General features: G+C 47.4%; 7 protein-coding genes, 2 long non-coding RNA genes and 2 other non-coding genes across 13 annotated transcripts; 5 read left to right on the top strand and 6 right to left on the bottom strand.

The window, feature by feature from the left end:
• Nucleotides 1-1,314: 1,314 nt before the first annotated feature.
• LOC132259307 (basic helix-loop-helix transcription factor amos) lies at nucleotides 1,315-1,896 on the bottom strand. Its single transcript, XM_059756873.1, has one exon. It carries the CDS (start codon nucleotides 1,880-1,882, stop codon nucleotides 1,436-1,438), a length of 447 nt encoding a protein of 148 aa, XP_059612856.1. The 5' UTR covers nucleotides 1,883-1,896; the 3' UTR covers nucleotides 1,315-1,435.
• A 963-nt stretch (nucleotides 1,897-2,859) lies between these two features.
• On the bottom strand, nucleotides 2,860-6,126 carry LOC132259303 (probable ATP-dependent RNA helicase DDX23). Its single transcript, XM_059756869.1, has 2 exons — nucleotides 6,011-6,126; nucleotides 2,860-5,934 (listed from the first exon to the last, which is right to left on the bottom strand). Exon 2 carries the CDS (start codon nucleotides 5,928-5,930, stop codon nucleotides 3,321-3,323), a length of 2,610 nt encoding a protein of 869 aa, XP_059612852.1. The 5' UTR covers nucleotides 5,931-5,934; nucleotides 6,011-6,126; the 3' UTR covers nucleotides 2,860-3,320.
• A 187-nt stretch (nucleotides 6,127-6,313) lies between these two features.
• Nucleotides 6,314-9,460, top strand: LOC132259302 (solute carrier family 12 member 9). Its single transcript, XM_059756868.1, has 3 exons — nucleotides 6,314-6,400; nucleotides 6,515-6,818; nucleotides 6,876-9,460. The coding sequence occupies exons 2-3, from the start codon at nucleotides 6,545-6,547 to the stop codon at nucleotides 9,458-9,460; spliced, it is 2,859 nt and encodes a 952-aa protein (XP_059612851.1). The 5' UTR covers nucleotides 6,314-6,400; nucleotides 6,515-6,544.
• A 530-nt stretch (nucleotides 9,461-9,990) lies between these two features.
• Nucleotides 9,991-10,678, top strand: LOC132259306 (zinc finger matrin-type protein 5). The gene is made up of 2 exons (XM_059756872.1): nucleotides 9,991-10,227; nucleotides 10,284-10,678. Exons 1-2 carry the CDS (start codon nucleotides 10,101-10,103, stop codon nucleotides 10,676-10,678), a joined length of 522 nt encoding a protein of 173 aa, XP_059612855.1. The 5' UTR covers nucleotides 9,991-10,100.
• Nucleotides 10,654-12,920, bottom strand: LOC132259304 (uncharacterized). 2 transcript variants are annotated; one of them, XM_059756870.1, is made up of 3 exons: nucleotides 12,220-12,875; nucleotides 11,410-12,008; nucleotides 10,654-10,994 (listed from the first exon to the last, which is right to left on the bottom strand). In XM_059756870.1, exons 1-3 carry the CDS (start codon nucleotides 12,831-12,833, stop codon nucleotides 10,726-10,728), a joined length of 1,482 nt encoding a protein of 493 aa, XP_059612853.1. In that variant the 5' UTR covers nucleotides 12,834-12,875; the 3' UTR covers nucleotides 10,654-10,725. The 2 variants fall into 2 exon arrangements, with proteins under 2 accessions (XP_059612853.1, XP_059612854.1); XM_059756871.1 differs by having other exon boundaries at nucleotides 10,880-11,052; nucleotides 12,220-12,920.
• Nucleotides 12,074-12,192, bottom strand: LOC132261348 (5S ribosomal RNA). Its single transcript, XR_009468416.1, has one exon. It is a non-coding gene; the product is annotated as a 5S ribosomal RNA (ribosomal RNA).
• Nucleotides 12,921-13,439: 519 nt separating the features above from the next.
• LOC132260188 (uncharacterized) lies at nucleotides 13,440-14,728 on the bottom strand. The gene is made up of 4 exons (XR_009468349.1): nucleotides 14,421-14,728; nucleotides 14,242-14,341; nucleotides 14,105-14,172; nucleotides 13,440-13,734 (listed from the first exon to the last, which is right to left on the bottom strand). It is a non-coding gene; the product is annotated as an uncharacterized LOC132260188 (long non-coding RNA).
• A 184-nt stretch (nucleotides 14,729-14,912) lies between these two features.
• Nucleotides 14,913-15,031, top strand: LOC132261349 (5S ribosomal RNA). Its single transcript, XR_009468417.1, has one exon. It is a non-coding gene; the product is annotated as a 5S ribosomal RNA (ribosomal RNA).
• A 445-nt stretch (nucleotides 15,032-15,476) lies between these two features.
• LOC132260297 (uncharacterized) lies at nucleotides 15,477-16,155 on the top strand. The gene is made up of 3 exons (XR_009468361.1): nucleotides 15,477-15,610; nucleotides 15,670-15,835; nucleotides 16,014-16,155. It is a non-coding gene; the product is annotated as an uncharacterized LOC132260297 (long non-coding RNA).
• LOC132260296 (erythroid differentiation-related factor 1) lies at nucleotides 16,101-19,907 on the bottom strand. Its single transcript, XM_059758323.1, has 3 exons — nucleotides 19,703-19,907; nucleotides 17,205-19,638; nucleotides 16,101-17,140 (listed from the first exon to the last, which is right to left on the bottom strand). The coding sequence occupies exons 1-3, from the start codon at nucleotides 19,745-19,747 to the stop codon at nucleotides 16,101-16,103; spliced, it is 3,519 nt and encodes a 1,172-aa protein (XP_059614306.1). The 5' UTR covers nucleotides 19,748-19,907.
• A 227-nt stretch (nucleotides 19,908-20,134) lies between these two features.
• On the top strand, nucleotides 20,135-22,232 carry LOC132259467 (UBX domain-containing protein 4). Of its 2 annotated transcripts, none has more exons than XM_059757110.1 (4): nucleotides 20,135-20,364; nucleotides 20,440-20,574; nucleotides 20,639-21,776; nucleotides 21,831-22,232. In XM_059757110.1, exons 1-4 carry the CDS (start codon nucleotides 20,283-20,285, stop codon nucleotides 22,015-22,017), a joined length of 1,542 nt encoding a protein of 513 aa, XP_059613093.1. In that variant the 5' UTR covers nucleotides 20,135-20,282; the 3' UTR covers nucleotides 22,018-22,232. The 2 variants fall into 2 exon arrangements, with proteins under 2 accessions (XP_059613093.1, XP_059613095.1); XM_059757112.1 differs by having other exon boundaries at nucleotides 20,137-20,364; nucleotides 21,834-22,232.
• The last annotated feature ends 754 nt before the right edge of the window (nucleotides 22,233-22,986 follow it).

The raw sequence follows: 22,986 nt of genomic DNA on the forward strand, positions 1-22,986 counted from the left end.
GTCTTGCGGTACTTCTCTTTATCCATCGATTTCTTTCACATGCGGACGTGTTTTTCCCATCATCTTCGAGAAACACCACCGCCAATCACTTCAATTGTCTGAATTTGTATGAATCAATTTTGAGGGCCTCTCATTCATGGCAAAACTCACCTCTTCGTCTCTTCCGCTTCTTTATCACCACAGAGCGGGACTTTATAAGAAATTTTTTTTTTTTTGCGCACTATAAACAAGGAAAATTCCCTTTGTTCCTCTCGCCACACGGGATTTCTCGTGAAATCCCGTGACTTGTTGTGTGCATCAAATTTTGCGCGCGATCTCATAATTTGCATTCCTCATCGAATATTTTGCATATTGAGCATAGCTCGTGGCATGGGTGGTGGCAAAAAAATAGTGAAGCATCCAATAGATAATCTTCTTCGACTCGAGGCATAATTTCTTTCGCATTTGACGGGAATACACAGACGGTTAATGACCTGCTTAATTCCCTGCATTCCTGCCGATTGGCTTATCACGCTTAAGAAGCTTTCAGCTATGGGAAGTCTTAAGGATACTCTCTGCGTGAAAATATCGTAAAAATCCAACCCAGAGAGAAATTACATCTTATTCGGTGAGAGGGAAAAAGAGACGCGATTATTTGAGGAATTTGAGAACAAAAGCACCGCTCGAATCGATCTTATGATGGATTCTTGATGTTTCTTATCAACAACAGCGCCGCGCAATTGATGCTGCACTAGTTTTTTCCTCCATCATCCACAGTCACTTGCACCTCTTTTTCCATCTTCGCGCGCGATCGAGTTGTGGACAAAATTAGTGGCGAGAATTGAATATTTGTGTGAGTCGATCAGCCGCGAGAATCATTCTTCTGAAATTATATATTGAACCCATGTTCTAAATCCACTGTCAATCGTTCCGACAAGATGTCGCACAAGCTGAAAAAATGCTGAGATAAGTGGCGAAAGAACAAATCAAGAGACGTGCAATAATTATCCTTCTTTAATCGACGCAATTCATAATTGAACTAATTGAAGTTACAAAGGGCACAAGTTATTGGCAGAGAGTGAGAAGAAGAGAGAAGAGCCAAAAATATGCCGCAATAAATTCTCAATTGCACGGTAAAGTACGGAGAAGAAGAAATGATTTATTGGTAATCAAATTTAACAATTACTCTCCTTCATAATTATTCGTGAATAATGTACCGAAATCTTCTAACGGAAGCCAAACTTCTCAGAAGAACGCACAAAAGGCATTCACTTCACAAAATACGCACTCGTGTGGATTTTTTGTGATCATTCAAAACAGACAAAACTACTCAAATTCCATTTATTGTTCAATTCTTATTTCAATAAAACAATAAAGCACACGCTCTAACATTAAGATTGCACGAAAATCAGTAACATTTACACACTTATCTAGTCAGTTTATCGATGGATTTACATTAGTCTCTGCTCAGGAGCTCCACGAGGACGGAAATGTAGGCTTGCGCGAGCTGAAGAGTCTCGAACTTGGAGAGCTTCCTGTCGCTGCCCAGGGAGGGAATCACCTCGCGAAGACGATCAAAGGCATCGTTCAGATTGTTCATGCGGCGTCTTTCGCGAGCATTGGCGGCCAGACGCCTCCTCTTGAACACATCCACGCCTCCGCTGCCGCCAGGACGACTGTAGATCGCCTCGCGCGCCGCCTTGCAGTCGCTGTCGCTTCTCGGGAAGATGTCCTGACGCTGACTCGAGTACGCCATTGCCATGTCGCTGAAGTTCCTCTGCAGACCATCAATGAGACTCGCGCTGGGACTGTGAGAGGACGCGGACGAGGAGTCGCTGGCAATGTACTGATTGCAGTATCCGAAAGGATCGCTGAAGTCCATGTCGTTGACGAAGGGCGACATATCGTCAATTCGCGGAAATTGCTCCTTCTGATGATAGGCCAAATAAGCCATTCCTGGATCACTGGCAGCTTCTGAGTGGCGATAAAAGATCCTCCCGATTGGACACTGACACACGTGCCGATTCACCAGAGGAGAGAGAGAAAACGCGTCGAACCGTGAAGAAGGCTGATCTTCGACTGATGTTTAAAGAAGATTCCACCATCCACTGTGCGATTCTGCGGCGATCGTGCGGCAGAAAGAGATGAAAGTCTTCTCCTCCAGTTCCACCTTTCGCACCAACCAATGCTCTCTGAAGCCCCTGGGGCGCCTCATGCGATCGCAGAACATCTTGTGATAGTGATATACCTGCTACCGCTCATATTTCACTCAATCTCTCCCTCTTCACACCGGCGGAGCGAAGATGTGAGTCAATTGCCGTCTCAGCGACGAAGCATCGATCACGCGATAGCGATCAAACTTCGCAGATCCTCATCCCTCGTGCGAACGTCCTTCGCACTCAAACACACACACGCCAGGAGGCACGGGAGCCGCACGGAGTGAGTGATGGCGAAATAATCGGGATTGCACTGTTGCTGTTCTTTGTCTTTAGCCAAATCAATGCATTGCAATCAATCAACTCGGCATCCTGACAAGGGCTCGTTGTGATGAAGAGTTTTTCCCATTTCTCCCAAAATGACCATCGTGCGTATCTGATTTGAAATTACAAGACAAGCAGATTTCTCGTTATCATAGCAATTTTCTCACACACTCCGATGCAAAAAAAACAGGATTAAATGATACTTAACTATCGCCCCGAAAAAGGTGAGAAACATTTAGCGAAATTATAGAGTTTGAACGGCATTTTAGCAACTCCTCCCAGCAAGGATTCCGATTGTTCCTTCAGAGATGCCGAAAACTATGCATTAAACATGAGTTTGGAGTTTTATAATGCTCTACAATTTTTCTCTAAGGATTCCTGGGATTATTAAGATTCACTATTGTTTTAAGCCTTTAAGCAATTTATTGAGGAAAAACTCTAAGAAAACAGCAAACAAAGATCACTTTCAGTATCATCAAATATTTTACCAAACTTGATTCACTTCCAATTTTCTTCACCACCTCTAAAGAACGAGGCAAGAAGAGCGGCTATGATAGGCCGTAGTGAATACGGCAATAATGAAAATCAAATTAGCATTAAATGAAGATATTTTGTGAACAACAGAGAGAATAAAGTGATGAAGACGGGAGACCATTGACGGCATTCTCTCCACTTGAGCGACCACCTCAGGAGACACTCGTGGGGTTCCCTGAAATTATCAGTCAACAATTGATCCTCGGGCCACGATTGATTTTTACACGCTCCGTTAAAGTGTGACGAGCAAAACAAAGCCATTCTTTCGCCGCTCAATGGGAGATACAGAGATATTCTATTGAGATATCAGACACTGATGCTCTGAACTCAGGCGAAGATCTTCTCCTCGCGTCGCTTCTTGGTCACAACTGTGCCCGGCTTGTGTTGCGCCTCGGGATGATTCATCAGCTCTGGCGGACACGCCGACACCGGACTGGACATGATGCACTGCTTCAGGTCGTAGAACAGCGAGCTGTCGTCCTTGGTGAGGAAGCTGATGGCCACGCCGTTCTTTCCGGCACGCCCAGTTCGTCCGATACGATGTGTGTAGTCCTCAATGGACTTGGCCATGTCGTAATTGATGACCAGCGACACGTCCTTGATGTCAATACCACGCCCAGCCACATCCGTGGCCACCAGGATGTCCTTGCTGCCGTTCTTGAGGGACGCCAGAGCGTACTCTCGCTGCTCCTGACCCTTTCCGCCGTGCAGCGTGCACGTGTTGTAGCCCAACTTCTCCAGGCCCTTCGCCAGCACATCGGCGCCCTTCTTCTGGTTCACGAAGATGATCACCGGCGGCTCGATGCCACGCGACAGGATCTCCATCAGCTTCTTGCGCTTGTCATTCTCACCCATCATGTACACAATCTGCTCCGTTCTCTCCGTGGGCTTGCCAATAGAGCCGATGTACACTGTCGCCGGACGCCTGAGATACGAGCGCGCGAGTCGCTCCACAGCCGGCGGCATTGTGGCCGTGAACATCACTGTCTGGCGATATTTCTTCTTCGAGTAGAAGTTCGCCATCAGTTTCTGCGCATCTTCCGCATCCTCCGTGTCCGGCTTGAGATTCGACACCGGCATGAACTCCAGGATCTTCTGCACGTCAGGCTCGAAGCCCATGTCAATCATGCGATCTGCCTCGTCCAGGACGATGTAAGTGCACTGATTGAGCACAAGATAGCGATTCTCCAGCACGTCGATCAATCGGCCAGGAGTGGCTATGACAATCTCACAGCCCAGACGAAGGCGGAAGCCTTGCTCCTCCCTGGACAGACCGCCCACCACCACTACCGTGCGAATGCCCAGCGGAGTGCCGAATTTCACGGTCTCCTCCTCAATCTGCTGCGCCAACTCACGCGTGGGCGCCAAGATGATGGCATACGGTCCCTGATCTGCGTCCTCAAGGCGGTCAATCTTCGGCAGACTCTGAATCCACGCCAACAAGGGGATGAGGAAGGCCAGCGTTTTGCCAGATCCTGTCTCCGCCACGCCAATAATGTCCCTATTCTGTAGCCCAATTGGGATGGCTTGTCGCTGAATGGGCGTCGGCTCCTTGTAGCCCACTTTGTCCACAATCTCCAGCACTTCCTTCGGGAAGCCACTCTCCTTCCAGCTCCTGAACGGATTCGGAATCTTCCCACCCTTGATGGTGATGTTGTAGTCCTCGCGGAAGATTCGCCAATCTCTCTCCGTCATCTCATCCTGCTCCTTCTCCGACCAGTGTCGATCGTCCCATTTTTGCTTGTCCTCCTTGCGCTTCACCTTCTTCAAGCGCACCTTCTCCTGTTCCTTCTCCGCTTCTGTGCGACGCTTCTCCAGCAAATCGCCATAGAACTTGCTCTGCTTGCGCTTCTGCTCCTTAATGTCAATCCCAGCAATATTCCCTCGTCCGAAGAACTGCACATGATGCCTCTCCTTGTATAGCGCATTGTAATCCACTGAAGTGTCCTCAGAAGCGTCCCAATCGAACACGAACTTCCTGTCATTGAGTCGACGAACGCGACGCTTCTTCTTAATAATGCCCAGATATCTCTCCCGAATGGCTTCCAGCTCCTTCTCCTTGTCCTTCGGCGCCATGTCCTCGTTTGAGGTGGCTTTCTTGCGATCCCCATCGCGATCGCGGTCAGATGCCTTCTCTCCACGGTCGCCACGACGATCATTTCTATCATTGCGATCTCCTCTGTCATTCCTGTCGTTCCTGTCCATCCTCTCGCCCCTGTCCATCCTCTCATTCCTGTCCATTCTCTCATTCCTATCCATCATCCTCTCATTCCTGTCCATCCTCTCGTTTCTATCGTTCCTCTCATTTCTGTCGTTTCTGTCGTTTCTAGAGAATTCGCCCCTCTCATTCCGCTCCGGACGCTTGTCAAGATCTCTCTCGCTCTGCTGCGGACGCTCCTTGGCCAGCAAGGTGGACACAGGAACATCCCCGAAGCGCGGCACACTCGCCAAAGCCGCCCTCTGCGCAGCCACTTGCTCTTGGCGACGCTTCAGCGCCTCAGCAGCGCGTTGCTCCTTCGAGATGAACACTGGCCGACTCCGTGCCGCCTCCTCGGCCTTCTTCTTCTCCAGCAACTCTTCAAGCGACAGCGGTTCCACCTTCTTCTGTGCCCCTTCCTCAACCGTCTCTTCTTTCACTTCCTCCGCCTTCACTTCGGCCTTCACATCTCCCTTGCTGGTTGACGGCTTTGTGTCTCTGAGGCGATCTTTTGGGGACTTCTCACGATCCTTCCGATCACCCTTGACGTCTGTCTTTGCGCGATCTCTCTCCCTGGACCGGGAACGAAGACGTTCTCTTTCCCTGGACCTGGAACGGACGCGTTCTCTCTCCCTGGAGCGCGAGCGACGTCTCTCACGTTCGCGCATTCTCTCACGATCCTTGTCCTTCAGATCGCCTCTCTCCCTAGATCGGGATCTCCTCTTCTTGTCGCTGACCATCTTTCTAGATTTTCCAAAGAGGAAAAAGGTGTAAAAATCACTAAACGTTTACAGTTTTAGGTTATCTTCTCTTGTCTTACTTTGTGTTCAATAAATTGTTGATTTTCCAGCTTCTTTTCCTATCAATTCACACTTTACACTCCTCGAGGAATTGAACTTTGTGTAAATATCTGGCGTGAGCACTGAATTATGTGGAAAAATCAGGGAAAAACCGGACTTGAGCTGTTTGTTTTGATGCCGAACCACCCTGGATAATTTCCCCTCCGCGCGATGACATTTCCTGGATAAAAATCAGCTGATTCGAGTCGAGTTGTATCGCTTCTTTTGTGTGCAGGAATTTTTCCTCATTTCCCTTGGAAAATGTTCATTTTCCGACTCAAATAGTATCATTTCCACCGCATAAGTCCAAAAAGCAGGTTCTCAGTTTAGAAAAAGTGTTATTTGCTTTGGGATTTTGCACCAAAATCAGGGTAAATTGCTGACGATTTGCTTTTTATTGTGGTGTTTGGCTGGTGTTTTGCAGATGCGTCATTGCGCGCTTGTGGGTGGAAACTGAGTTGAGCAATTTCCTCCTATTTTCACAGCTTATTCATCGCTGCTTCTGCAAACAGGTAATGTTGTCACCGAATATCAACAATATGAGCACAAACGCCGATCCCGCGGACACGGAGACCGTGCCAATTGCTGGCAATCGGCGGCTGTGGCGCAACTTCGGGGGCATCTTTTCGGCAAGAAGTGCCGATGGGAGCGAAGCGGACGCCGATGGATACGTGGAGTTCGGTATCACGGATCCCGAGCGGTCTCATGGACGTACATTGGGCACTTTCGCTGGTGTCTTCAGTCCCGTGGCACTGTCAATGTTCAGTGCGCTCATCTTCATTCGAGTCGGTGAGTGTGACTCAGTGGCGGAGTGAGAATTCCTTCTGATTCGATCCTTTCCTGTAGGATTCATCGTGGGAAATGCAGGTCTCTTCGTCACCCTCCTTCAGTTCGTCATCGCCTACACCATCCTCCTCTTCACCGTGTCTTCTGTGTGTGCAATCTCAACGAATGGTGCTGTTGACGGCGGAGGCGTTTACTTTATGATAAGTCGCACGCTGGGCGCGGACTTTGGCGGCTCGATTGGAACGCTCTTCTTCCTGGCCAACATCGTGGGATGTGCTCTCTGCGTCACGGGCTGTGCCGAGGGTCTGATTGAGAACTTCGGACCATCTGGCTATCTGGTGGAGGAGGGCAGCTTCACGCTGCCGGACAGCCGATGGTGGCGCTTCTTCTACTGCTCCATGATCAACGCCGTGATGCTGATCGTGTGCCTGATCGGCGCCACAATGTTCGCCAAGACGTCCGTGATGATATTGGGCATTGTGTCCGTGTGTCTCGTGTCCACGTACATCAGCTTCCTGGCGCAGGGCCCGATGCAGGTGTCGATTCCGCAGGAGAATCAGCTGGTGCAGAATGACACCAATCCCGCCTTCGGCCTCTACACAGGTCTCTCTAGTCTCACCTTCCATGACAATCTGTACAGCAACTACAGCAAGGACTACACATCCGGTGGGAGTCAAGTGAACTTCGCCATCGTGTTCGGCGTGCTGTTTTCCGGCGTCACGGGCATCATGGCGGGTGCCAATATGTCGGGTGAGCTGAAGAATCCCTCCCAGAGCATCCCCAGAGGCACACTGTCCGCCGTCACCTTCACCTTCGTCTGCTACATCCTCCTGGCCATCCTCATGTCTGCCACATGCTCACGCTTCCTGCTGCAGAACAACTTCCTCTTCCTCATGCCGATCAACCTGTGGAAGCCCTTCATCGCCATCGGCATCACCACGGCCACCTTCTCGGCCGCCCTCAGCAACATGATCGGCTCGAGCAGAGTCCTGGAGGCGCTGGCCAAGGATCAAGTGTACGGCAGCGCCCTCAACTTTGTCATTCGCGGCACGTGGAAGGGAAATCCCGTTGTGGCTGTCTTCACCAGTTGGATACTTGTGCAGGTGATCCTGCTGATTGGCTCCCTCAACACGATCGCCCAGATCAATTCGGTGCTCTTCATGCTCTCCTATCTCGCCACGAATTTAGCCTGTCTGGGCATTGAACTCACGGGCGCCCCGAACTTCAGGCCGTCCTTCAAGTATTACTCCTGGCACACGTGCTTCTTCGGCCTCCTGGGCACACTCATCATGATGTTCGTCATCAATCCCATCTACTCATCCTCCAGCATCATTCTCTGTCTCGTCCTCGTCATCGGCCTGCATCTGTTCAGCCCAGCATCCCAGGGGGCTCAGTGGGGCTCCATTTCGCAGGCTCTCATGTTCCATCAAGTGCGAAAATACCTGCTGATGCTCGATTCGCGGAAGGATCACGTGAAGTTCTGGCGTCCACAGATGCTGCTGCTCGTCTCGAGTCCCAGATCCTGTTGTCCACTCATTGAGTTCGTCAATGACCTGAAGAAGGGCGGACTTTATGTCTTGGGTCACGTGAAGTTGGGCAACTACGAGGACAATGACGATCCCACGATCGACGAGTACAAGTACTGGCTCTCGCTGATTGATCATCTCAAGGTGAAGGCCTTCGCTGAGGTCACCCTGGCCAAGACCATCCGCGAGGGCGTGCATCATCTCATACGAATCTCGGGCATGGGAGCCATGAAGCCCAACACAATTGTCATGGGTTTCTACGATGAGGAGAATCTGTATGACTTCTTCGAGTCGGAAAATTCACCCTATCACACCCAGACATTCCGCAATGATCCCACGACTGAGGAGGAGGCTTCGATCTTCCCCGTGCGCCACGCGGGAGCGCCCAAGAAGCTGTCGCCGAAGGAATATGTGGCTCTGGTGGACGATGTGCTGCGCATGAGGAAGAACATCTGTCTCTGTCGCCACTTCCATCGGCTGGACAAGAACCTCATCGCCAGGACGAATCACATCAAGTACATCGATGTGTGGACGGTGAATGTGTTTGATCCCACGAATGAGGATCCCTTCGATGTCGTGTCGCAGTTTATGCTGCAATTGTCCTGCATCCTCAACATGTTGCCCGTGTGGAAGCGAATGCACGTGCGAGTGTTTCTCTGTGAGACTCAGCCGACGAACAACACGGGCAACTTCACAATGACGCCGCCAGTGACGCAGGATCAACCGGCTGAATTCCGTCTCAGTCAGCAGCTGAAGCTCTTCCGCATCGACGCGACGATTCATCAGATTCCCGAGTGGTCGCGCAATGATGACTTCACGCGTCACAGCGCCGTGCTGAAGCACTTCACCAGGAGTGACGCCGAGGCGGAGGAAGGAATCTCAGAGGAGCTGCTCAATCGCTCGCGCATGTACATGCAGAAGGTGAATCAGCTGATCCGCGAGCGATCTGACCAGACGGCCGTGGCGTTCATCTATCTGGCGGCGCCGCCCAGCGTCTCGGCGCAGCATGGCAGTGCCAAATCTCTGGCCTATCTCGACCTCCTGACCGAACTCACGGCCGATCTGCCGCCCACGATTCTCGTGCACGGCATTCACGCCGTGAACTCCACTACCCTGTAAATGGGGCGCTATAGCAAATCGTGTAATCCCGTCGTACTTCGCCCCAAAATCCCCAAAATGATGAAACCTTAGATAGAGAGAAATGTGTTATATTTTTATAGGTGTTTTACCCGCATCAAAACTAACAATAACCCAGAGTTCTAGAGGACAAAGAGATAATGCGATCCTAATTCAAATTCACCACCTATCTCTAATACCAATTCTTATCAGAATACATTCTTCAAACACTGACTGTGATTTGCACATTTAAGCCAAGCATTATTGTTTCATAATTCAGCAGTTTGTGTATTAATTGGGGTAATTTATTTCTCTAATTTCTCATTCTAGTTTATTCTTAATACAATTAATTATAAATGCATGTTTTAAATGTTATTTTAAATGACATTATTTTCTATTAGCAATATAATCCTGAAATAAAGAAACTTAGCAAAATATAGAGAGTGTTATCATTGATTTAGAAATTTGATTCCAGTGTGAAAATTAAGCAAAAATGTTGAAAATTCTGTTTATGAAACTCAATAATTTCGTTGAAGAATCAAAAATGCGAAACGCCACCTATCATTTTGCACTGAAATTACATTTATCCAAGTTGTTTTGACATTTTGCAGTTTGTTTTGTTCGTCAGTGTTTATTATTGGAAATGGGGAAAAATTACTACTGTGACTACTGCAGCAAGTCATTCAAAGACATCCTGGCCATGAGGAAAAACCATCTCAAGGGTTTGCAGCATCAGAGAGCCAAAAGCGAGCACTATGCCAAGTACAAAAGTAAGTTGAAATGTTACAAATAAGGTTCACAGTCCTGTAAATCTCCCTGTTTTCAGCTGTTAAGGAGATTTACAAGGAAGAGTCCAGGAAGAAGACTTGCAAGCGCATCTTTGAAGGACAGCCTTGTAATTTTGGCAGCCAATGCAGATTTAGTCACTTCACAGCAGAACAACTTGACCAAATGAGGCGCCAAATTGCTGAGACGGAAGCCGCTGAAAACAGGACGAATGAATTCAATCCTGAAGCCATCAGTAAGATCCTGAAGAAAGCCTCGGAGAAGATTCTATGGGATAAATGCTCAGTGAAGCCCTTCTGGTCTTATCCTTATGACATGGTCGAAGGTCTCGAATTGCCTCCGTCACTCCAGCCAATTGATCCCAAACTTCTGCCGGAAAAGCCTGAAGACTGTGAAAGCCTTGGCGAAAGTGAAAACTACCCATCAGTTAGGTAAGCCCAAGAACCATATATATTTATACAATTTTACTTTCCAATATTTTCCTAGTGAATCTTCATTCTTTTCTTCCTAATCCCATCTTGATCATCTCGTAAAATCTTTCTCACTGTTGTTTTCACGGGTTTTTTAGTTAACACTTCGTCAAGGCTTTGCACACCATCGAAATTGTCAAATGCATTCACTGCATTGATAAGATGCGCTGATATCTTCTTGTGCTTCAGGATCTCATTGGCCAGCATGTGAGCCTCGATGCTGGCGTGTGTCTTTATCCGAGGATCAGCAAAATTCGCCAAAAGGACGAGAACAATGATTTCTGCAAAGAAATAATTATAACAAAGATATGTTTTTACTCTCAAAAACATGCCTGTGTTCTAATGTAAAAAGACTCAATTTAATATAGTAGACTATTTGGCGCCCAAACATCACGGCAAGTTGTGAAATTCTTATCAAATTGCCAAATGATTACGTTCATATCAATAAATCATATTTTCTATATACGATTGCAAACGATTTTTGGTCAAATAAAGCAAGAAATCACAAGATTCTGGCACTGAATCAACTTCCTTTAGTGTAGAATGGCACGAATGGAATGTAAAATGTGTCACTAATTACTAAGAAACTGAGTGAAAACATAGTTAATGTTGATAAAGTGATTTTACAACAGTGCAATTTCCGGTTAATACTTTGAAATATGAGAATTTCGCAGGAAAAACAGATAAAAATATCACCTTTTTGCTTCTCCACTGCACAGAAAAGGGGAGTTTTCCCAGCGGTTTTGTCTCGCTGATTCAATAATCTCGCTTTCCTTTCACTTATCCTCAAGTCTTCGTCTGCACTCAATCTTGTAAACTCTTGCAGCTTCTCCACATAGTATTTCTCCATGGAGATTTTCTTCTCGTCGAAGTTCTTCGGAAATATCGACTGCAGTCCTAAACACTCATCCACGTAATATAATAATTCGTGGAGGAAATCCACGCGTTCAGAGTCCACAACAACACGGAAAATTCCATGACTTTGAAAGTTCTCTCGCTGCAATTCACTGAAAGGCGTCTTGCGGAGGATTATGGTGAATATTTGCAAGTCCTTGCAGTGTTTCCCCGCCAGGAGGACACTGTTATTCCCCGATGCATCCAGTGTGGACACGCTGGCGTTGTAATTCAGGAGTAACTGGACAATTGGCATCTCTGCTTGGCACTTTAGCGCCATGTGGAGCGCTGTGAAGCCATCTGAGGTCTTGAGATCCACTCCAAAGCCACGGAAGTCAAGCGTCAAGCACTGTCGCTTCAAGTAGATCTCATCGCCGTCGAGAACAGCAGAATGAATGGGTCTGAAAGAGGTTGATTTCATTAATAAAAAAGCACGTCATGATGTCACGAGCAGCAAAAAGAGGTTCGCCAACGGCACGCGGTGTTCCCAGGCGGTCCCCCATCCCAGTACTAGTCGCGCCCGATGCTGGTTGACTTCGGTGATCGGACGAGAACCGGTGCTTTCAGCATGGTGTGGCCGTTGGCGAGGGAAACTGCATGAGGAATACTCACAAGAATCCATTCTTCAGCTTGTCACACTCCAGCCAGTCCTTCAGCATCATGTCCTTCACCGTCTTGTCCATGTCGATTGCCTTGTTCTGCCCCAGATCTTCAATCATCTTGTCGATGTTCCCGCAATCGTCAATAGCCGCCGCAATCGCCTCCTCCAGATAGTCCTTCGTGGACACGCTGGACACCTTCGGCCACACTTTCGTCCGAGCGGTGCTGGTCGTCTTCTGGCGCCCGGAAAATCTCACGCCCAGATCCTGCCCAGTGCTCGCCTGAGGCGTGAGATTCCGCCGCTTCTTGCCCAACTTCACCACACCACCGACCGAGATAATTTGGGGCTTTTGCGTATCCACTTGCGTCTCTGCCGCTACTTCAGCTGACGCTGTCTCGTCGAAGGTCGTCTGTGAACTGCGGTCCGTCGTCTCGACTTGTGCCGAACAGCGACATGACCTCAGAGGGGAATCCCCATTGAGAGCGGCCACGACGGCGTGCAAAACACGCGTTTTCACGCTCTCGTGGGGAATCTTGAACACCGCGGAGAACAGATCGCCATACACCATTGGGCAAGACTTGGGAGCTGACAAGACGCTCGTCGTGAGTCCCCGAGCTTTGGCCATGGTGCTTTATCATGAAAGTACACACAGTGATAAGATTGTATGCTAAATACTGGGACTTTTTCTTATCTCGCACACCTCTAAAAACAACCAGCTTTGGGGACTTCCCCGAAGTCACGCTTCCATCGTGATAACTTGGATAATCTGTTCTTCTGCCCCATAGAAAATTCTTTGATTTGTCGCATTCATCCTCCGACAAACATACGACTTGTCCGATTATTGTACACGCGTTCACCTGAAATTGCTCAGATCATTGGACTTGTCGTACTCTATTCGGTGGAATGACGGACAAATTTTCTAGATTTGCAATCGTGTTTCTTAATCATGATAATACCCTATGGCGAAAATCCGTGGAATATCCAATGGATAACCATGGACGATTTCCATGCTATCCGCGTAACAGCATCCATGGAAAATTCCTCGGAACTCCGTGGATCAACAAGGAAAATCCTTGGAATTCAGCATGGAAGATTCCATGCTGAATTCCATAGGAATTTAGCAAGGATGATTTTCCATGGATTATTTCCCACATTGCTTCCAAATTTTCCATGGTGACTTTTCCCATATATGGAAGATTTCCATTGCGATTCCATTGACCAATCCAAGGACGATTACAAGGAATACCATGGAGGAAATTCCAATGTGTGAAATTTCTCCCAGAAATTCCCGGCGCTCCGCCCCAAAATATCCAAAAAAAGACTCATTTATATTTGGATTTGTATTTATTAAATATAACCAATCAATCTTACAAATGTGATTCTGATTGTGATTACGCGTTGCCTTGGTGGCTGCTATGCCGCTTCCCAGGGACTGCTACTTTTCTAGACGACTGCTACCGCGGTCGCCGGAAGTCGAGATGCTCTTTGATGTCTTCTCGCACCGGTCCGGATATGTTTGAAAAAAGCTGGAAAATAAAATACACTAATTACTGATCGTATATTTGCATGGTATTCCCTCCATGGTATTCCTTGTAATCGTCCTTGGATTGGCCAATGGAATTGCAATGGAAATCTTCCATATATGGGAAAAGTCACCATGGAAAATTTGGAAGCAATGTGGGAAATAATCCATGGAAAATCATCCTTGCTAAATTCCTATGGAATTCAGCATGGAATCTTCCATGCTGAATTCCAAGGGTTTTCCTTGCTGATCCACGGAGTTCCGAGGGATTCACCATGGATGAAATTCCAGCATGGAAATCTTCCATGGTTATTTATAGGATGTTCCATGGATTTTCGCCATAAGAATTCGAGAACATGAAGAACATTTTTTACCTTGTCATGAGTCACACTCTGTCGGATAAGTAGATCCTCCGGTAACCGCTTTTCCGCATCCTATTTTCCTGTAAAAAAGACATGTTCAGTATAGAAAACAGGATATATCTCTTATGTTTCGGTAATTCCATACTTACATTGATTGTTTCTCCTACTTTGACGTTGTCCGGAAACCTCGAGTCTTCTCTGACTGTGGGGTCCCTGTGCCGTCTCCATCGCATACATTCAGCACTTTTCCTGAAAATATCACCAAACTTAGAGTGTTTACCATTAAAACTTAACGTTTTAGTACTGAAAAGTACAGAAAAATACTTACGCGTTCTTTCCTATGAGAAGAATTTCACAAGACTGACGTAATCGCGTGGGGACGCGCAAAGAGCGAATTATTCCGTGGAAAACCCATGGATATTCCGCGGATTTATCACCATGGAAAATATTCCATTCTAATATCCATGGATGGCCAAAAGGAATATATATGGAATTATTCCATGGTATCTTGCTTGGAATAAAGTGGAATTTATCCATGGAGGATAGCTTGGAATTCCGAGGATTTTATTCCTATTATAGGAAGAAAAGTGGAAGATATTCCATGGACGATTTCGGATCGTGGAATCCGTTCTCCATAGGGTATGAATCAAAACTTACTTCACATCGCGAAATTCAAACATTTTCGCTAGTCATGCATTTAATGAATGAGTCATAGGTCATGGTGTCTTCTAATGGAAACTTTGCTCTGAACAGCGAAACGGCGAATGAGATAATTCTGATCGTGGGTGACTTTAATTCGCAAAATCAAAAGACTACCCTCGCCAACGGCCACACCATGCTGAAAGCACCGGTTCTCGTCCGATCACCGAAGTCAACCAGCATCGGGCGCGACTAGTACTGGGATGGGGGACCGCCTGGGAACACCGCGTGCCGTTGGCGAACCTCTTTTGCTGCCCATAAATTTATTGACGGATCTCGCGAGAGCGATTTTATGTCAAATTCCATGCAGTTAATTAAATTTGCAATTCATCAACAAGTCTTCAGACTTCCGTCAAAGCTAACAGCGAATCTTTGATGTGTTGTGATTCATTTTCCCTTTTACTTTCAAGCAAGCCATGAGAAAATCTGCGCGCGCCTGACAAGAAAAGCGACGTCATTAGACATTCTCTCAGACTTTTCGCAAAGTATTTTATATGAGCGCAAATCGTGCTCCGCATTCTAACATCACAATTTCCTTTTATTGTATTGCAGGTCAAGGTGAATATGATTGTAAAATTGTAAATCAACAGTGAGAGACATAATTAAAATATTTCCTCTTCGCCACCTATGAATAAAATGATCACGTTTGCCATTATTAATAAACCCAATCCTATATTGAAAACCATCAATTTCTTCCACGCGCATATAAAAACGTACTTGTGGCTCGCGAGGAGGCTTCAGTCTGTGACATTGAGCGCTTCATTGAGGATCGTGGCTGGAATTAGTAAAGCATCTAAAACCACAATGCAGAAAGTAACTGTGAGTGTCCTGAAGAATAGCGATTTTCGTGGTAGAAATCATTCAAGTTTCTTCTGAAGATTCTTCTGGTGATCCTTGGACTCTTCGTGGGCTGTTTGTGGGCAGCTCCTGCTCCTCAATACGCCATTGCAGGACCCGTAACGTACGCTGGCTACACGACCTATGCATCCCCTTACGTCTATCCCAGATACTACACTCCCTACAGATACGCATATCCTGGCTATGGTAAGGATTTCTCTCAAGCCATTTAATTCCAACTCCTGCCTTTACATATCTTTAGCAAATCACAGCACTTTTCATGTGTCTTTAGCAAATTTGAACATTCTAGCAAATGTTAGAAGTAAAATAAATTAAAATTCAGTGTGAAACAGCAGCTCTATTGACATTTTTATCCTCTTTTCAGGATACTATGGCTATCCATACGGTGTTATTTAGACGATCTCTCATCATCCGGAACCCATAAGCCAATCCCTCCTTAGTCCTTTTGCCACTAACTGTTTTTACTCGACAAATTTAACGTGGAATAAATATCAAAAAGTGCTGAAATATTGTCTAGAACTTTTCCTCTTCCCAAAGACACGCTGTACATCTTCTTCATGGCATTCAGGAACTCAGCATTGGCTTCTTTCTCCTTTCCACCACGACTGGGAGCAGTCACGGTGACCCTGACGAGATTCTTAAACACACTCTGATACTGACTCTCCAGAGCTCTGACAATTTCCTCTGGACCTTCATACGCACGAAGGATTTCTCTGGCATTCTTCATCACATTCATCGCGTGCTGCAGTGCTTTCACTCTACCCGGATAGTCTATCTGGCTATTTGTGAACTCCAGAAGGTCCGTCAGCACCTCAACAGCCTCACTCAAGTGCGAACTATCGCGGAAAATAGTCACTGCCTTGTCATAGTAGAAGCGACACAATTGCAGCATATTCTTCCGTTTCTTATCATCCAACTCAGCGCTTTGATATCTCACCACATTGCCACACACCATCCCGAGGCGTGTGTTGATCTGTCCAGTGCGATAGAGATAGCTGTCTGAGCGCTCAGGATCACTGTGAGTCTGACACAGCTTCAGCGAACGCTGCAGAAGTTCCATAATCTCCTGATATCGCGCACACTTCACATCCCACAAGTCTTGCATCTTCTGCGCCAGGATGAATGTCGACGTGGACAATTCCCAGAAAAGAATGTCCCAAATCTGAGGACTATTCTTGCGCACCTCCAGCATTCCCAGAGCACGATTGTAACTCGCGAAGGCTTCGCTGTAGTACATCTGATAAATCGCTTCGCACTTCTTCGCTTCACTCTGCAGCGGAAGACTGAGCATGTCTGCCATTTGACGATTGTATCGACCCATGTTGCAGTGGATCAAAGCGAGATTAACATGATCGTCAACCTCCTCGAACTTTGACACACTCTTGGTCAAGTAAGTGTGCGCCTTTGCCATCAGTTGCAAATAAGATTGCTGACAATCATCCGGAGTTTCTTCATTCTTCAGCACTCCTTGCTTCATTCCGTTGAAAATCACTGCAAAATAGAGACAAATTAGCAATCTTTCCACTCCCAAATTCACCCCACAAAATCTACTTACTCAACGCTTCTTGCATGTAGAAAGATCCCAATTCATTGACTACATTGCCAATGCGACGCGTGAGATGATGCTTCAGATTCCCCAAATCAGCCTTAAGTGCCTTTTCATATGACAACAGGCTAAACATCATTAAATTCTCCACACTTCCTGTCGGAATTGGCAATTCAATTCTGCTCTCCTCCTCTTCCTCACTCTCGATGAACTCCAGAATGATTTTGTCACTGCCAGAAGTGTTCACAATGCCCTTGACAAAAACCTCCAAGTCTGAGAATCTCTTCACAAACTGCAGATAACAATCACCGGCACGAGCCAGAAGGACATTCAAGCTTCTGCTGACACTCGGCCAGTGTTGAGACACTGAATTCTGACAGCGGAAGGCGAGATTAGTGAAGCGAAAGGCGCTGGAAAAGTCACCAGCTGCGAAGGCGTGCTCGCCCAGAATGGAATATGTGAGACAGGCTTTCTCCAGCAGCAGAAGTCGCAGATGAAGACTCCAGCACTTCACATCCTTCGCTTTCTCCGCCACCAACAGTTCCTCCTGAGCCTTCACGGATAGTTTCTTCCCCGCCTTCTTCCTGCTCGCAGGCTGAGACATGATTTCCCTACTGTCCAGCGCCTTCCATCCCAGCGGGATCACATCGTCGGGATTCACGAACTTAGGCTGAGGCGTGAGAGTCTCATAAGGCAAGGGAATTGGTTGATATGGCTTGGCCATGTTGAGATTCTCAGCCTCCTTGCGAATTTTCTGCTTCTTCTGCTCCTCGCTCGTCTTCGCCGCCTCATCGTTGAAATACTTCAAGCACTTCAGACCCGCCACGATATTCTCCAAGGCCTCAAGGCATCTCTTCTCCACATCAGCACTCAAAGCTGGCGGTCGGGAGTTGTTCTTCCAGTTCTTCTTCTTGAAATCATGCGCCGCCATTGTTTCCTGGATGTTCTTCACAGCAATGCTCTCTCCCTGATCCACCAAATCACTCCGCTGACTCAAGAAGTCCTCACCATCAGATTCATCCTCGTCGAAGAGTGATTCATCGTCAAATTCACTGTCATCTGAGCCATTTGGGAAGGAGACACTGCTCGGCTCAGCTCCCGAAGGCACATTCAGGTCGGACAGCATATAATGCGATGACACAACGATCTGTGGATACTTCTCCTTGGGCAGGAGCTTTATGCAGTTGTCCAGGAGCATCTTGATGGCGCCCGCTTGTTTGTTGGTCATTTTCTCAACGGAACTCTTCATGTTTCGCGCCACGCTGTACAGCAACATCGCCACAGGGATGGTGAACGGATTGGACACTCCAGTGCCAATGTTCTCGTCCTTTGCACTCCTCTCCGCGTCACTCTTCTCCGGCTTCGCCTCGCACTCACCCTCCGTGCAGAGTGTGGTCAAGTCGTACAGCTTCACCACGTCGTCTTTGGGTCTCTTGAAGAGCCAATAAGTGTGACCGGCCTTTGTGGCGTTCGCCTTGAGGAAGGCCAAGATATTCTGCGCCACATTCCTGATGATTTTCGGCGAGAACTGCGAATTCTCGAGGAAAGGCAAGTCCTCCGTCTTCACGAGCTCATACTTCTGCACAATCCCATCGAGATGATAACACATAACCACCTCAGGCACGTTGCACATGAGATTGTCCAGCCAATAGTCGATTCCCGTGAGGACATTGATGGGCTTGCTCATGTCCCTGAGCCTCAAGCTAATGCAGGGCCTCGTGCCACCACCGAAGATTGGCATGTCCGTGCCGATGAGCATCCGGATGTCCTCGAAAGTCCACACAATGCTGCGATTGAAGGTGTGCGAGAAGCTGGGATCGGGAACGCTGTGCTCCACTTCTGGCTCAGGCAGTCTCGGCCCGGGCAGCATCTGCAGTGAGGGCTTCTCCTTCGGCTGGACACTCTCCTGGGGCTCTCGCGGGAGGCTGTGGTAGAGGAACTTGCTGATGAGTCGCCTCTCCTGCAGCACATTCCGGCTCCTGTTGGCCACGAGGAACATCCTCTCCTCATCCGTGAGGCCATTGATGATCTTATCGTAGATGAAGCGCTTCAGCCAGTCCCACTGCACCGGGGATTGCTGCAGCAGGTGCTTGTAGATGTCGAACTCATCTATCAGCAGGGTGTTTCCAATCCTGTGCACCATCATGCTGATGGACGTGTTCCGCGCGTACGGCAGCATCAGCAGTCGCTTGATGATCTCCGCGTCGCACACCACATCCACGCCGCCCACGCAATCCGGGAATCTGTGCGCCATCCGGAAGCTGGAGAAGCCAGATCGATGGATGGCCGCTTGCTGCATTCCATAGAAGTTAATGGAGTTCCGCAGCCAGTTGGACGGCGGCATGTTCAGATCGGTGTTGCACTGCAGCTGCGAGAAGTTTGCCGGCGCCTGGACGTTGGAGTACTTCACGACAGCCTGGGACTTCACCTCGCCATCGTAAGTCTGAAAACAACCCCCGAAACACGTTGAAATATGCAAAAATCTAGAAATCTTCATGCGTTCTAACCTCATCTTCATCATCCTTGGCGGTTTTCCTCAATTGAACACTCATTTTCACTTATTCTTTGAAGCCCTTAATGTTTATCATGTAGTTTATCACGATTATAAGAAATATTAAGCATTTCACGACTGAATTCTTCGCTAAATATGCGTATTTGATAAGAGTTCTGCACGAAAAGTCATCATTTACCTGCACTTTTTTCACCTTGAACCAAACACATGAGTTTTATAGCAACCCAGCTGATGAGTTCGCTTTGTTTACCATTTGATTTGTCCTCATTTCTGCTGCATTTGCATGAAATTCGTCCCACAAAATTAATCACAACAATTTATTGATGCCAAGTATGCAGATTTATTGAATGGGAGCATGAAAAAACCTAAAATAAAAGGTAATTTACAGACATGCATGTGAACATGCTATAATTCTCCGCCACTGGCCATTGCGACTCCCACTCCGCTCCTGACTTTCACTTTGACATAACTTTTCCGACAATTTTGTGCATTTTCATCATCTTCAGGCAGAATTTGTGCATTCCCTGGATAAGATATCCTCCTTTTGGTGAACACACGTGAAATTCCACTGCACAATGAACTGGTTCCAAGGAAGTATCGCCGAAGCAGTGACGCTGTCGAAGAGAAAGAATGCGGTTTTCGTGGTCTTCGTTGCAGGTGAGATTTTCTGAAAAACACCACGTAATTGATAAAATTCTATTGATTGATTCCCTTTCGGGTGACTCTTTCCAGGAACTGATGAGTCGTCGACTAATTTGGGGCGTCTGATTGACAGTGATCTCATCCGGAAGCACTTGGAGAGTGAGAAATTCGTGGCAATTCGCATTGACAGCGGATCCGAAGCTTACATGCAATTTGCTCAGATCTGTAAGAAAATCCTGGCTTCTGAGACTGACTCCTGTTTGCTCATGATTTCCTCCTTTCTATATAGATCAATTGGTTCCCCTGCCGTCGGTTTTCTTCATCGGGCAGAATGGAACTCCCGTGGATATTGTCACAAGTCTCACGACAACTGTTGAAGATCTGGAACAGAAGATTCTTGGTGTTCTTAGTCGTCTTTCGCTGTCCACTCCGTCCTCATCGGCAGGTGAAGAAGTCAAACCTGCCGTTAAGGAAGACAAACCTGTGCCTGTCTCTCAAGGGGCCTCTTCGAGTGGAGCCGCTGAGAAGACTGCGGTGAAGGAGGAGAAAGTCACTGAGGAGTGTGCCGGAGGAGTTTGTCGTCGTGTGGAGACTGAGAATCCGCCCAAGCCTGAGGCGAGGCCTGAGATGAGTGCCGAAGAGAAGCTCAATCGGGCGAAGGAGATGCTCGAGAAGAAGCGCAAAGAGAAGGAAGCCGAGGAGGCGCGAGCAGAGCGAGAGAAGGAGATCCAGCGACGTCGTCAGGGTCAGGATGTGGCGTCGCTGAAGAAGTGGCAGGAGGAGCAGGAGATCAAGCAACTGCGGGAGGATCGCATGAAGGAGAAGAAAGAGGCTGCCGAGGCGAGGAAGAAGATACTCGAGCAGATTGAGCAGGACAAGCTGGAGAGGGCTCAGCGCTTCGCCCCAGTGGTGCCCAAGAGTCCTCCTTTGGCGCCCATGGAGGAGCACAACTACGCGGCGGCGGACAACAGTGACACATCGCGCATTCAGTTCAAGACACCGTCCGGAGGAACTGAGATACACGTGTTCGCCAGCACCGATCAGTTCGCCACAGTTCACAGCTTCGTCCAGACGGAGTTGCTCTCTGGATCGGGCATCACGGACTTCGCTCTGGCCACGACATTCCCTCGCAAGGAGTTCAGCCAGGAGCACTACTCGCAGACGCTGTCTGAGCTCCGTCTGACGCCCACAGCTGTACTCCTGATTTTGCCGCGGGGGCGCGGCGTGTCCGGTGGCGGCGTGGGATCCACTCAAGTGGCCACGACGTCGGCCGGTAGAACGGCCATTCACTTCTTCACATCCCTGTTCTGGAGCTTCTTCACACCGGTGATGTCTGTGCTATCTTACATGAGAAACTGGGTTTTCCCGCGACAGGATCAGGGCCAACAGAAGCGCGCCGCCGAGGATCAAATCTCAGATCATGACGCGTAAGAAAAGTGTTGAGTTTGAATGAAAAATCCACTGACAAAGATCCTTTTTAGCAGGGCCAAGAGGAGAAATCTGGAGTTTCCCGGGGATTCGAGGGACGGTCAACAGCCGTCGACGTCAAAGTCCGCTGAGGCTGCGTACAGGAGATTGGGAAGCTCAAACATCCATCGGCTGCACGACAAGAAGGATTCTGACGATGAGAACAACACGTGGAATGGCAATTCGACTCAGCAGATGTAAGAAGAGAGTTGATCCTTTTTGTGCTGTAGATAAATGATCCCAAGAACCAAATGAAAGGGTCTCGGCGGTAATGATGGAATGCGGAGAATTGTTTGATTTAAAATCCTTTACGAACCTTTTGCAATTCCTATATTGAACATAGATAGAGATACATTATAATATATTTACCTTTTCATACTTGTAAATTGGTGCAGAATAACAATTAAAAAATCTTTAATGTCTAACTGGTTTTCTTTCTCTCCCGACAATTCTGCAGTTTTGTTACAAGTGCATAAAATGTACTGCGAAATTTATACGACATCGTGATTGACACTAATCGCCCGAGCAGCAATTCAGACTGCAAACATTATTGCACGCCGATAATGTGAACATCTGTCGAAAATTGTTAAATAAACAGAATTGTTATTCAGATAATTGTCACACATCACCATCGTTTCAGTGAAAATTGATTTTAGCTCACAATCCGAGCGATATGAAACGCTTGTGAAAACATCACGAAAATGTCCTCATTAAGGAATATGCCATTGATTTTCGCACAACTCTACCTGTTACAGGCGATCTCTGTCTCTCTCTCTGTCACCCTCTTTCTCTGTCTCAGTCCAGGTGATGATTTTGAGGAAGTGAAGCTGTGCGTTCAATTATTTGTGTCAACATTTCGGGAAGCATTTAAAGCCCACAAATCAATATCTCTGACTATTTAGCTCAACCGTTTGCTCATTTGTAAAGTATTTGTTTAACCATCTCAGATTCAATACAATTTAGCAGTGCCAATTAGCTAAATTGCAATTCAATAATGGTCACAGCCATTTGCCCATTTTATGAATGAACAAAGAAAGGTACAGCCGAAAGGATTGAGCTTGTGGATGTCTACAGAGTTGAGTGGATGAAAAAAGAGTCATAAAAATTATGGAGCCATATGGCGACATGAAGCGAAATATTTGATTTCAATTAGGTTGAATATTTTCCGAA

Source organism: Phlebotomus argentipes, unplaced genomic scaffold (genome assembly GCF_947086385.1).
Source record: "Phlebotomus argentipes unplaced genomic scaffold, Phlebotomus argentipes genome assembly scaffold_18, whole genome shotgun sequence".
NCBI classification, from domain to species: Eukaryota; Metazoa; Arthropoda; class Insecta; order Diptera; family Psychodidae; genus Phlebotomus; species Phlebotomus argentipes.

What these genes read in the sequence shown, in the direction of transcription:
- LOC132259302 (XM_059756868.1), top strand. Translation starts at nt 6,545, where the DNA reads ATGTTGTCACCGAATATCAACAATATGAGCACAAACGCCGATCCCGCG. An exon ending in GCTCATCTTCATTCGAGTCG is followed by an intron (nt 6,819 to 6,875) that starts GTGAGTGTGACT and finishes CCTTTCCTGTAG; the next exon opens with GATTCATCGTGGGAAATGCA.
- LOC132259304 (XM_059756870.1), bottom strand. Translation starts at nt 12,833, where the DNA reads ATGGCCAAAGCTCGGGGACTCACGACGAGCGTCTTGTCAGCTCCCAAG. An exon ending in AAGCTGAAGAATGGATTCTT is followed by an intron (nt 12,009 to 12,219) that starts GTGAGTATTCCT and finishes AACCTCTTTCAG; the next exon opens with ACCCATTCATTCTGCTGTTC. An exon ending in TGCAGTGGAGAAGCAAAAAG is followed by an intron (nt 10,995 to 11,409) that starts GTGATATTTTTA and finishes ATTTCTTTGCAG; the next exon opens with AAATCATTGTTCTCGTCCTT.
- LOC132259303 (XM_059756869.1), bottom strand. Translation starts at nt 5,930, where the DNA reads ATGGTCAGCGACAAGAAGAGGAGATCCCGATCTAGGGAGAGAGGCGAT.
- LOC132259306 (XM_059756872.1), top strand. Translation starts at nt 10,101, where the DNA reads ATGGGGAAAAATTACTACTGTGACTACTGCAGCAAGTCATTCAAAGAC. An exon ending in GCACTATGCCAAGTACAAAA is followed by an intron (nt 10,228 to 10,283) that starts GTAAGTTGAAAT and finishes CCCTGTTTTCAG; the next exon opens with CTGTTAAGGAGATTTACAAG.
- LOC132259467 (XM_059757110.1), top strand. Translation starts at nt 20,283, where the DNA reads ATGAACTGGTTCCAAGGAAGTATCGCCGAAGCAGTGACGCTGTCGAAG. An exon ending in TTTCGTGGTCTTCGTTGCAG is followed by an intron (nt 20,365 to 20,439) that starts GTGAGATTTTCT and finishes GACTCTTTCCAG; the next exon opens with GAACTGATGAGTCGTCGACT. An exon ending in CAAATCTCAGATCATGACGC is followed by an intron (nt 21,777 to 21,830) that starts GTAAGAAAAGTG and finishes GATCCTTTTTAG; the next exon opens with CAGGGCCAAGAGGAGAAATC.
- LOC132260296 (XM_059758323.1), bottom strand. Translation starts at nt 19,747, where the DNA reads ATGAGTGTTCAATTGAGGAAAACCGCCAAGGATGATGAAGATGAG. An exon ending in CCAAGGATGATGAAGATGAG is followed by an intron (nt 19,639 to 19,702) that starts GTTAGAACGCAT and finishes GGTTGTTTTCAG; the next exon opens with ACTTACGATGGCGAGGTGAA. An exon ending in CTACATGCAAGAAGCGTTGA is followed by an intron (nt 17,141 to 17,204) that starts GTAAGTAGATTT and finishes TCTATTTTGCAG; the next exon opens with TGATTTTCAACGGAATGAAG.
- LOC132259307 (XM_059756873.1), bottom strand. Translation starts at nt 1,882, where the DNA reads ATGTCGCCCTTCGTCAACGACATGGACTTCAGCGATCCTTTCGGATAC.